Source organism: Ochotona princeps, chromosome 29, assembly GCF_030435755.1.
Source record: "Ochotona princeps isolate mOchPri1 chromosome 29, mOchPri1.hap1, whole genome shotgun sequence".
In the NCBI taxonomy this organism is placed as follows: domain Eukaryota; kingdom Metazoa; phylum Chordata; class Mammalia; order Lagomorpha; family Ochotonidae; genus Ochotona; species Ochotona princeps.
The window spans coordinates 4645717-4658031 of record NC_080860.1 but is presented as its reverse complement, the minus strand read 5'-3'; the positions used below and the strand labels follow the sequence as shown (position 1 = coordinate 4658031).

The 12315-nt window shown below is 50.1% G+C and overlaps 1 protein-coding gene across 1 annotated transcript; it reads left to right on the top strand.

Moving 5' to 3' along the window:
* The first annotated feature begins 2947 nt into the window (after window positions 1-2947).
* On the top strand, window positions 2948-11640 carry GPN3 (GPN-loop GTPase 3). The gene is made up of 8 exons (XM_058656458.1): window positions 2948-3188; window positions 3599-3707; window positions 6368-6535; window positions 7566-7690; window positions 8557-8672; window positions 8944-9040; window positions 10306-10434; window positions 11057-11640. The coding sequence occupies exons 1-8, from the start codon at window positions 3141-3143 to the stop codon at window positions 11111-11113; spliced, it is 849 nt and encodes a 282-aa protein (XP_058512441.1). The 5' UTR covers window positions 2948-3140; the 3' UTR covers window positions 11114-11640.
* The last annotated feature ends 675 nt before the right edge of the window (window positions 11641-12315 follow it).

The following is a 12315-nucleotide window of genomic DNA, read 5'->3' as shown; positions in this document are numbered from 1 at the left end:
AATAACTCAAAGTAGAAACTGAATATATGAATGTCAATAGCAGCGCTATGCACAATTGCCAAACAATTGCAAGAGTCAGTAGCCGTGGCATTACCTGCATAATGTGCCAGTACTCAGCAGTGAGGAGAAAGGGGATTCTGGCACGTGCTTCAACGGGGATGAAAGCTGAGGACACTGCACTAAGTGAAAGAAGTCAGTTACAGGGCCAGTGTTGTGGGTTAGTGGGCTAAGCCACTTCCTGCAATGTTTTAAAGATCTATTTTGGGCTCGGCAGCGTGGCCTAGTGGCTAAGGTCCTCGCCTTGATCCCATATGGCCGCTGGTTCTAATCCTGGCAGCTCCACTTCCTCTCTGTCTCTCCTCTTCTCGGTATATCTGACTTTGTAATAAAAAAATAAAATAAATCTTAAAAAAAAAAAAGATCTATTTTTATTTGAAAGGGCAGATTTACAGACAGAAGGAGAGAGAACTTCCACCTACTGGTTCACTCCCCAAATGGCTGGAACAGTCAGGGCTGAACTGATTTTAAACCAGGAACCAGAAGCTTCTCTTCCGGGTCTCCCATGCAGGTGTAGGGTCCCAAGGCCTTAGGGGCATCCTCCACCGTTTTCCCAGGTGACAAGCAGGCTGGATGGGCAGTGGAGCTGCAGGGACATGAACAGGTGCCATATGGGATGACCGTGTTTAGAAGTGGAGGATTACTCCAAGAACCGCAAAGCCATCATGGAAAGGGCAGCCCAGCTGGCCGTCCAAGTCACCAACCCCAACGCCAGGCTGCGCAGTGAAGAAAATGAATGAGCAGCTTGGGTGCACATTTTATTTGTGTTTAAGTAAAACCTTGAAAACTGAAAAAAAAAAAAGAAGTGGAGGATTAGCCATTTCAGCTAACATACGCCCCACATCCATGGTGAATTTAAAAATGCTTAATGTCAACACATTACAAAGAACCCACCAGACTGCTGTGTAAAAATCTTAAAAGAGTTACCAAGGATGCTAATTAAGTTGATTTGTAAATACTTACCGGCAAATAAGCTTCTGTGAGCCATGTTATCAATATTATCTGGTTTAACTGCAATACTCACCAGGACCTTTGGAATTTAGGTAACCAGAATGTCCGGATGATGTGCTGAAAAAGGAATATAAGAAGTAGGTGGTCTGGGAATACCTCAAAGTTTCTTTGGAGATCTCCCCAATCGAACTGCTGGACTCAGAACTCTAACCAAGACAAGACAGAAGACAGAACAGGTCAATCATTCATCTCAGCTATATGTTGGCAGCGAAATATGGGGCAAACGGAGACTTTATAATGGGCCATATCAGTGGACGACCTCATCGAGCGAAACTGGCAGCGATTCATAACTGGAGAACTATTAAAACCACTTGGGCACATATCTCGGAGCATGCCCCACATCCGGACTTGGGGTGGGCGGGAAACCGGGTGGGGCTTCTCCCTCAATATCCCCCTTTACCTCAGATACATGATGGAAACAATATGGACATAATAGTATTACCCACTTCCCTATACCCCCTGAACCTTTTTTTTTAAACCATAATTAACTATGTAAAGATTGTCAACAATACAATAAAATAAATTTTAAAAAAATTTTAAAAAAGAAGTAGGTGGTAACTGACAAACTTCACACTCAAGAAGACACTTGAAATGAAAACAGCATAGTATTGCATGTGCCTATTGCATGTATTCGCTGTAAATGTTCTGGCAATTCTGCTTAAATGCTGACGGCTGCAGGTTCTCTCAGTGATCCAAAATTGTCAGCATCCGAAAAAGGGTTTATCTTAAGACAGATGTGGTTTTACTTTCATGACTTTCTGTAAGGTAGTTTAGGCTCCTGTGTTATTTATCATGGTATTTTATTATTCCTTTATTTAAAAAAAAATGGGGTATTGAAAAGACAATCCTTGGATCAATGATTATGGTGTGTGGGAACTAACAAACAGGGCTGTGAGGTTTCTAATTTTGCACATTTTTTTTCTCCTCAAATGCAGGCAAAACTCTCTCCCCTCTGCCAACGGTCTTGTCAATGATGGGGACACGGATCTCGTGGTCCTCTCTGCCAAGGGCTACAATCCCGATCCCGGTTAAACTTGCCACTGCGTCTCTCCGAGGCGCTGCCCGCCTCCCCCCTCATCGGGAATGGGTGGTCCCAACCGGGCATGAGGGTAAACGTCAAGACGAGGGGCTCCCGGCGTCTGTCCCTGTGGGGACGGAGGGCTGCGCAGAAATCCACTCAGAGGACTTGCTCTAATCCCCCTCCTCAAGCTTCCTTCAGAAGCCCGTCTCTTCCACCGAGGGCTTGGGAGCCCTCCCCAGGGCTGGCCCCGCTGCCCAGAACCCCTCCGTGCCCCTCGGCCTCACCCGCCGCCGCCGCCCTCGGGCCTGGCCACTGCGGGCGGCATCCAGTTGGCATCCAGTCGGCCTCCGGCCCCCGGCCTGGCCTCTCCCCCGGTAGCCTGGCCTCTCCCCCGGTAGCCTGGACCACAGCTGGGGGCAGGAGAGGCGGTCCCCGACGCCGCCCCCTTCGGCCCGCGTGCGTCAGGCGGGAAGATGTTGGGGTTTGGGGATCGCGACGACGTCAGAGCCTTGGTCAGTTCTCCGAGGCCGTTCGGACACTAGCCGAATGGCTTCGGAGGAGGAGAGACCACCAAGCGGCGACCCTGCTGCCCGGGCGGAGGAAGGGCGGCTGCATCTCTGTGGAAGGCAGAGACGAGTCCCAGGAAGGAAACACACATAACTTCCACCTCAGGGCTCCAGGCCCCTCAGCATATTGGCGTGTCTGAATGTCACCGCGTCAATGAAGAAAGCAGAGCATCAGGGATGCTGAACGTTTGTCTTGATCCTTTGTCACCATAGTAACCAGGCGTCTTCCGCAGCTGCTTCTGCGCATGCGCGGGTCCTCCTCCCGCCCCTCCCTTTCCTCCCTTTGCGTTTCTTCAGGACGCGTTTTTCACGCGACTTGACCTGTGAGGCGTTCCGTAGCCAGAGGTGTGCCTTTATAACCAGGAAGCAAACACACGAGCCGGGATTACGATTGGCTCACGCTTCGTGTTCCCGGAAGTAGCGTGAAGGCCGCTGCGGGGAGCGCGCCGTGCGACTCAGGGACTCCGGCCTCCCGGTTGGCCGACATGCCGCGGTACGCGCAGCTCGTCATGGGCCCCGCGGGCAGCGGGAAGGTGAGATTCGGCGGGGAAGAGTGGGCGTCGCGGGTGGTGAGGGTCCCGGTTTGTCCACGCCGGCCCCTGGTCTGTCGGGCGGTCGTGTGCAGCGGATAGCAGTGCGTTTCTAGAATCCACAGCCAGTCCGCATCCAAAGGAGGATTAAGTGGCCGCAACGGCTGGAGTCTCTTCCAGGCTCCCACGCAGGTGCATGGTCTCAAGGCCCCGTACTCGATGCTTTTCTCAGGCCACAAGCAGGGAGCTGGATGGGAAGTGGAGCAGCCGGGATACGAACCGGCGGCCATATGGGGTCCCGAGGCTTGCAGGGGGAAGACTAGTTGAGCCATGGCGCCGGGCTCACCTGGTTGATGTAGGGCTGGTGTTGGCACCGCCTGTGGCTCTAACGCTCGCTCCTGGTGACATTACAGAGCACTTACTGTGCCACCATGGTCCAGCACTGCGAAGCCCTGCACCGGTCCGTGCAGGTCGTCAACCTAGACCCAGCGGCAGAACACTTCAGCTACCCCGTGATGGCAGGTAGGTCCTGGGGCAGAAGCCCCCTCTCGCCGTTCCTTCAGGATGGGTCAACATCAGGGTGGTGAGGCGAGGGGCTCCTCGGCCACGGATGCTGAGAAATGAACTACAGCGGTTCAGGCCCCTGGTTCTGTGGCCATCAGCAGCACCGTGAGTCAGAACTCCACAGGGAGTGGACATGGGAAGCCCTACCACAAGACATCTGTGTGGTCCTGCTGGGGTGCAGCCTGGGGGGCTCGTGGTGCGCTCATACTGATGTGGGTGGACCACAGTTACTGCGGATGTCCAATTCACAGCAGAGATCCGGACAGACAGGTGGGTCTCAGTGGCCCAGGTGAGCACTGGGCAAATGTGAGAGCTGCAAAGAAGGCCCTGAGAGATGTCCCTCAGGGGTCACGTCACAGGCAGGCTCTCGGTACAAGCTTGTCATGCCTGGGAAGGGCCACAGTGAGGACTAGTCGGTCCAGGTCAGGGAGAGAGTGTGGAGATGAGCAAGATGGCAGGGAGTTGGGCGACAGAGAAGGAAGGAGGCGAGGCCAGGTGGGCTTGGAAAGTTTGGATTTTATCCTGTCAATAGTGGAATGCCCGGAAGGATTTTAAGCAGAAGAGACTGACATTGATTTATGCTTCTGAAGATGGCCCCGGGCTGGTGTTACAACATAGCATGTTAAACCACTGCTAGTCATCCCGGCACCCCACATGGGCACACGGGTGTGTCCCAGCTGCTCGTGTACACGACAGGTTGGCTCAGGTGCTTGAGCCCCACGACTGTTGGGGGAGTCGCAGAAGAAGCTCCTGGTTTCACTTGCACCTGGCCCAGTCCTGCCTGTTGCCACCCTTGGGAGTGAACCAGTGGGTGGAAAATCTCTCTCTCAGTCCCACCCCCCCTCGTGTCCTTAACTCTGTCTTTCAAATAAGTAAATAATCTTAGGGGGAAAATAGCTCAGACTCTTGGGCAAACACTGGAGTCTCAAGGGGCAGGAGTAAAAGCAGGGTCTGCAGGGGCCAGCATGACAGCTGGCCAGATGCCTTGCAGGGGGACGCTGTGGTGGGGTTGGCAGAGGTTCAGTTTCTGTTTTGCAAATGAAACTGACAGCATTTTGTAGAGGATTGATTCTAGGCAAGTGAGAACTCCAGAGCGACTCGCAGGTTTCTGGTTTGAGTGCCTTGCAGTGTTCACCAAGGACAGAGGTGGCTCATTTTGTTTTTTAGGGTAGTTCTCTCAGCACGTGCTAAGTTAGAGAAGCCTGTTGAATATCTAAGAGGCAGCTAGGTACAGTTATCTGGAATTCAGAGATTAGCCCAGAAATAGAAATTTGGAATTGGCAGAATACAGATAGTATGTAAAACTGCAGGGACTGTGGTTGGAGAGGGGCATGCAAGAGCAAGCGTTGGGGTCCCGCGCTCTTGAGAGAACTGGTGGAGAAGGTGGGGGCCGCAGAGGTGGGAAGACACGCCTCTGCCGCAGCCAACAGGGGACGTTACAAGGGAGAAGTGATTGATGCCGGAGCCTGCGCAGTGCTGTGACGGCTGACCTCTGCCTGCAGTGCTGGAATCGCATGCCACCAGGAACCTAGGCCGGCTTACTGTTCACGGCTCCCACCAAAGGACCAGCTTTCTCGGCTTCAGGATGCACTGGGTTCGGCAAGGTCCCCTCTATCCCAGGCCCCGTTTCTGGCCCTGTGCTGGGTTCATCCTGTCAGAAGACCCTCTCTGTTTTCTTGGCTAGAGAGCTGTTCCGCTTGTGAACAGAGGTGAGCTGATGTCACTGTGCCTGTAGAGGAAGTGCAGATTTCCATGAATAGTCCAAGCCTGAGGGAACAAATGCTAAACACAAATTTTTTTTTTAAGATTTATTTTGTCTTTTTTGGGAAGTCAGATATACAGAGAGGAAGAGAGACAGAGAGGAAGATCTTCCGTCCGATGGTTCACTCCCCAAGTGGTCGCAATGGCCAGAGCTAAGCTGATCTGAAGCCAGGAACCAGAAGCTTCTTCCGGGTCTCCCACGCGGGTGAAGGGTCCTAAGGCATTGGGCCATCCTTGACTGCTTTCCCAGGCCACAGCAGGGAGCTGGATGGGAAGCAGGGCAGCTGGGATATGGATTGGCACCCATATGAGATCCTGGCACTTGCAAGGGGAAGATTAGCCAATTGAGCCTTTGTTCCGGGCCCTGTTTTTTTGTTGTTTCTCTTTTGTTTTGTTTTTACTTTTTGTTTTGAAATAGGTAATGCACACGGGTCAGAAAGTGAAATGATTTAAAAAGTGTGCAGGCGCGACTGCCCCCCTCCCCCCGCGCCCCGTCCTGTTCCCGGCTCCCCGGGGCAGCTGGTGCGGCTGGTTTCAGGCACGTGTGTGCCTTCAGCATCTTCAGCTTCGGTGGTTTTGGTTTTGACACAGATGATGGCATTCGTCCACCTTGGGGTTCTGGAAGGTTATGACATGTCAGCACTCGGGGCGGTTCCCCTTCCTGTGGCTGCATAGGGTGTTAGGGTCTGGCTGTAGGGTAATGTAGTTGCTGAATTTCTGGCTGCTGGGCGCTACTACAGGAAGCAGCTTGTTAAATAGTGTCCTATGTGCCAATCTTCCCCTGGTATTTGGTTCCTGGAGTCCCTGGAGGGGGTCAGTTTCCTGCCGTGCTCTCCTGAGCCCTGTGTCCTCTGCAGACATTCGGGAACTGATTGAGGTGGATGACGTGATGGAGGACGACTGTCTGCGGTTCGGGCCCAATGGCGGCCTGGTGTTTTGCATGGAGTACTTTGCCAATAATTTTGACTGGCTCGAGAACTGCCTAGGCCACGTTGAGGATGACTACATCCTTTTTGACTGTCCAGGTAAGTCAGCAAAATGACTTTATTTTAATTTTATTTACTGATTTGTGATTCAAAGAGCCAGAGCTGCCATCCCATTGCTTTACTCCCTACCTGCCCACAACCACTGGGAGTAGACCAGGCCAAAGGTGGCACCTAGGAACTCTGTGCAGGTCTCCCACGTGGGTGGCAGGGACGCAGGTACCTGGGCTGTTACCTGCTGCTTCCCAGGGTATGCATTAGCAGAGGGCTGTTGGCTGTGATGTGTGTGACGCAGTTCCTGGGTTTCCTGAATGCTTGTGTTGTCCTCAGGAAGTTCCGCAGAGCAAGGAGCCTTCTAGAAGCTCACAGGAGTGCAAGCGTGTGGAAGCAGGCTCACTCCTGTGGCTGTGTGTACTGTATTAATTTCTGACAGGTGTCCCCGCTGGGAAGTTATGGGGGGGTCCTCTGATCAGGACAGGCCCCAGAGCCAAGTTCAGGTGTGCTGGCAGCCTCAAGGTCCATACGAAGCACGGAACGATTCCATGTGGCTAGAGCACGGTGAGCAGAGAGGAACATGCAGAGACAACTATAGCTTCTTGGGCCAAATGAGGAATTTTAGGCTTGGGCCTTAGAGTTTGATCACTTTTACCCCTTGTTTGTAACTGGACATTCATAATCCCTCAGAAAGTGCACGTATCCTAAGTGTGCAGGTTGGTGGATATTCTAAACTGTACACACCTTGGTGGTGCTCGTTTCTGATGGCTCCGAGTATGAGGCGTGAAGACCCACGTTTTCTTCATAGAACTGGGTGTTCGCTTGGCTTAGGTTTTCAGATCCCTTGGGCTGTGTGATCTCTGTAGAAGTGCATGTATGTGTCATGGCCACAGTTTGACCTCCTTTGAAACCACTGTGTTTGGCGTTCATTCTGTCTGATGGAGGGATGGGGCTCACCCCCTCCCCTGTTGGTAACTCGTGGCCATTCCCGTGTAGGTCACTGTTGGGGGGTGTTCGTTCTGTCTGATGGAGGGATGCGGCCCACCCCCGTTGGTAACTCGTGGCCATTCCTGTGTAGGTCAGATTGAATTGTACACTCACCTGCCGGTGATGAAGCAGCTGGTCCAGCAGCTCGAGCAGTGGGAGTTCCGCGTCTGTGGAGTTTTCCTTGTTGATTCGCAGTTCATGGTGGAGTCGTTCAAGGTCTGAGGATTCATCTGTTACAGATTTCTCAATCGTGATTATGAGCAAATGAGTCTCTCTTAATTGTTGAGTGATTCTGGACTTCTCACAATGTGAATTTAGCATTCGTAATTATCAAATCATTTCAATAATTTCCTTTTAATCCAAGAGTCCAATGTAAAGGTTTTTTGTTTGTTTTTAATATAATTATTTGAAAGGCAAGATTACAGAGAGGAAGGAGAGACACAGACACAGATCTTCTATCTGATGGTTCACTCCCCAAATGACCCTACCAGCTGGGACTGGGCCAGGCCAAAGCCAGGAGCCCGGAGCTTCTGCTGGCTTTCCATGTGGGTGAGAGGGGCCCAAGCTCTTGGATCATGTTCTGCTGCTTTCCCAGGCTCATTAGCAGGGAACAGGATCAAAAGTCCAGCAGCCAGGACTTAAACCAGTGCCTAGGTGGTTTGCCGGTGCTGCAGGTGGCGGCTCAACTCACTACACAACACCAGCCCCAGCGTGGAGATTTCAAGAAACTGCTTACCAAGAAAAAGTTGAGGCATTGAAGTGTTTTATGAAAGAGTCTCTTATTAATTTTAGAGGCTCTGTCTAGTTTATGGAGAACCTGTATAGAATTTCATTTCTCAGTAACAGCTATTAAGGAACATGAGAAGCGTGTTACCGAGACTCTCATCATTGTAGCCTAAGTCTGTTCCCTCGCTAGCCTCACCTTTGGAACTAAGGCTCAGCTAGCTGACTAGGACACTTTTTTTTTTTTGTCGTTAATATTAGCATTTCTTTCGCTAGTTGCGGGCCTTCTCTGTGTGGAGACCTGAGGGCCATGTTGACATTCGTTGATGTATCTTCCCTTTTTTTGCTTCCTCTTTCAGTTTATTTCCGGCATCTTGGCAGCCCTGAGTGCCATGATCTCTCTAGAAATTCCACAGATTAACATCATGACAAAAATGGATCTGCTGAGTAAGAAAGCTAAAAAGGAAATTGAGAAGTGAGTTCGTTCTTCTGCTGTCATCAGATCTCCATGGAAAGATGAGCCGTGTATTGTATTTATTGTTTTCACTGAAAGACTTACTTATTTGAAAGACAAAAAGAGCTTCCATCTGCTGATTGACCCACCACGTGGCTGCAGCAGTTGGGCCTGAAACTGGCACTCCTCGGCCCCCTTCTGGTTTGCTGGAATTGAGGTTCTGGCTATAAAATTTAGTTTCCTGACTTTTGTGATTTTTTTATTCATCACTTTTGCTTTCTCATTTCTACAGGTTCCTAGATCCAGACATGTATTCTTTGTTAGAAGATTCTACAAGTGGCTTAAGAAGCAAAAAATTCAAAAAACTGACTAATGCTATATGTGGACTGGTAAGGTTTCTGTTTGTTTGAAAGCATGTCCTGTCACCCAAGGGTGATGACTCAGCTGCCTGGAGCTCTGCTCCTCACCTGGGAGACCTGCATTGCCTTCCTGGCTCCTGGCTTTAAGCCGACTCAACCCTGACTATTGTGGACATTTAGAGTGAGTGGATAGGAGTTGTTTTTTATTATGTCTGTTTCTCAGAAGTTTAAAAAACTAAAGAGGAAGACATAGGTATTGCTAAAGACCAGTGAATTAACATGTCTGTGATTTCAAGGCATTTTGAAGAGCTCAGAATTATTTATGTTTTTCTTCTTTCTTTTTAAAGATTTATTGGAAAGATAGATTTATAGAGAGCAGAAGACACAGAAAGATCCTCCTGTCTGCTAGTTAGTTCACTCCCCAAGTGGCTGCAGTGGCTGAGCTGTGCCGATCAGGGGCCAGGACGGAGCTTCTTCTGGGTCCCCCATGCAGGTGCAGGGTCCCAAGGCTTTGGGCCATGCTAGACTGCCTTCCCAGGCCATAAGCAGGGAGCTGGATGGGAAGTGGAGCAGCCAGAAATTGAACTGGCGCCCATATGGGATCCTGGTGCATGCAAAGCAAGGATTTAACCACTGAGCTATCACACTGTCACCACTATTTGTGCTCTTACATAATTTCTGGTGCTTGTTGAATTCAGATAAAAACCCACCAAAGAAAAAAAAAAGTTAAGTTAAAGAAGCCAGCCAGTGCTCCAGCGTGTCAGAGGTCAGAGACTCCTTGGTTTGCCAGGGTCTTGGCCTGTCAGTCCTTGTTTCCCCAGGCACACACATTGCAGTCCTTAAGTACTAAGAGTTATAAAAGGCAGATGAAAGTTGAAAATGCTGGTTCTTACTTGGCTTTAGAAAGCAGTATTTAGGGCCCGGCGTGATAGCCTAGTGACTAAAGTCCTTGCCTTGTACAAGCCAGGATCCCATATGGGCGCCAGTTCTAATTCCACTGGCCCCACTTCTCATCCAGCTCCCTGCTTGTGGCCTGGGAAGGCAGTCGAGGACGGCCCAAAGCCTTGGGACCCTGCACCTGCGTGGGAGACCTGGAAGAGGCTCCTGACTTCTGGCTTCTGATCAGCTCAGCTCCTGCCATTGCAGCAACTTGAGGAATAAATCAGCGGACAGAAGATCTTCCTCTCTGTATATCTGACTTTGCAATAAAAATAAGTAAATCTTTAAAAAAAAATTAAGAAAATTGCACGTTTTGCTCCACTGCCTGATGAACTTTTCTTAAAATCTCCTCTCAGATAGACGACTACAGCATGGTGCGGTTCTTACCGTACGATCAGTCAGACGAAGAGAGCATGAACATCGTGTTGCAGCATATCGATTTTGCCATTCAGTACGGTGAGGACCTGGAGTTTAAAGAACCCAAGGTAATTCCTGATGTGGGGCATGGACGGGCTTTTGGTAGAAGAATCTTATCAGTTAGCTGGCTGCCTCATGACCCAGGCTGCTCCTGCTTCCACAGTGTTGGGCCCTGGAGAGGAGTGGCCAGCCGGCCAGCACCTGGGCCTCTGGGGCTGTTCCCTGGCCAGCCGGCCAGCCCCATGGGCTTTGGGGTGTTCCTGACGCCCTGCTTGACTGGCAGTGTCTGTCATACTCTTCCTTAGCTGGGTCCCTCTGCCCTGGAGGATTTAGGGGTGCGCACCAGCAGAAGGTGGGGTCTACTTGTACATGGGCTGCCCTGACACGTGTCAGTGGAAAGAGTGATAACAAGTTTGGCAGTGGGCACTGGCACACCACACCATCATGGAGACTGGCTGTGCAAAAGAGAAATGAGCCCTAGGCCCTGGGAGCACCGTGACTCAGCACACATCTGGAAGAGTCCTATGGCACACGCCTTTTCTTAGCATCAGGGATTGCCAGGGAGTCTCCCTGGAACGGCCACGGTGTGAGAGCCCCCCACCCAGCATGACCTGCAAATCTGTGTTCTAATGCCGGCTCCAGCCAAGGGGAAACAACCGCATTTTCTCTCTTGTGTCTCCTTTGTGTCAGGAACATGAGGAGGAGTCAGCCTCTTTGTTTGATGAATATTTTCAAGAACGGCAGTGATTGACGAGTTTGCTAAAACGTAACTGGATCGTGTGAAGGACATGTGGTCACATTGGTGGCATGATCCTCTGCTTGAAGGACACGGTCGGAGAAAGCGGTTTATTTTCATGGAAAATGATGACACAGCAGCACACCTGAATCAGGTTCCAGACCTGCTCGTGGAAAGTGGGATCTCTTAGTATTATTTTTTAGTAGCAATTGATTTTAAAAATCAAATGTTTTTCAAAATCAAGTTAGATTTTTAAAGTAAAAATGGGGGCTAGTATTGTATTGTAGGTTAAACTACTGCCTGTGCTGCTGGCATCTTGTAGGGACACTGGTTCAAATCCTGGCTTCTCTACTTCTGATTCAGCTCCTTGCTCCCCCGGGGAGGCCTGGCTGCAGGTCCTGGCTCCTGGCTCTGACCTGAGCTAGCCCGGCTGTTGTCACTGTTTCTGAAGTGACTCTCCCTTCCTTCCCCGCCCCCTTTTGTCTCTGTAACTCTTTGAAATAAGCAAATCTTTAATAAATTAATACGTGAAAGTCAAGTGAATAATTTATATACAGTGTAAATTAGCACCTATATACAGTTAAGGCCAATCTAACTATTTGAAGGGCAGAAAATCTTGGAGGAAAGTGCATATAAGTATGTTCAAAAGGAAAGAGAACCTGGAAGGATGCAGATGGGACCAGTGCTCATCTTTATCATTCTCTTACATTGAGAATGTGTTTTCTTATAATTAAAAAAGTCACATGTGACTGGGTTTCGAGTTAGTTGCGTATGTGTATAAGGGAAGCAGAAAGGTGACATTAACCCTTCCATTCTACTCTTGTTTTCCAGCCAGAATTCAAAATATGCAGCCAGGGCAAGGCTTTAGACGAAGGGATTCCTGCAGGTGTGACAGTGGAAGCAGTGTTGGTTTTTAGAATTGTTTGTAGATCCGTGAGCATTTAACAGTTTATATGTTGATTGAGTACATAATTAATACATGCACACAAAAGTGTAAAAGAAGCATAGTTTTCTTGCCACGTTGAATTGTTTGCTTTCAGCATTTATAAGCTCATGTGTTGCCTGTGCAAGCAAGGCCCTGAGGAGCGCTCCTGGGCCCACAGGCAGTTCTCCAGCACAGCCGCAGGCCAGGCCCTGCAGAAGCACGCCAAGTCTCGTTTATCAAGTGATGCCAAACTTTGTGCCAAGCAGCATTTTACAAAATCTCTTTCAT

What these genes read in the sequence shown, in the direction of transcription:
- GPN3 (XM_058656458.1), top strand. Translation starts at nt 3,141, where the DNA reads ATGCCGCGGTACGCGCAGCTCGTCATGGGCCCCGCGGGCAGCGGGAAG. An exon ending in CAGCTACCCCGTGATGGCAG is followed by an intron (nt 3,708 to 6,367) that starts GTAGGTCCTGGG and finishes TGTCCTCTGCAG; the next exon opens with ACATTCGGGAACTGATTGAG. An exon ending in CATCCTTTTTGACTGTCCAG is followed by an intron (nt 6,536 to 7,565) that starts GTAAGTCAGCAA and finishes ATTCCTGTGTAG; the next exon opens with GTCAGATTGAATTGTACACT.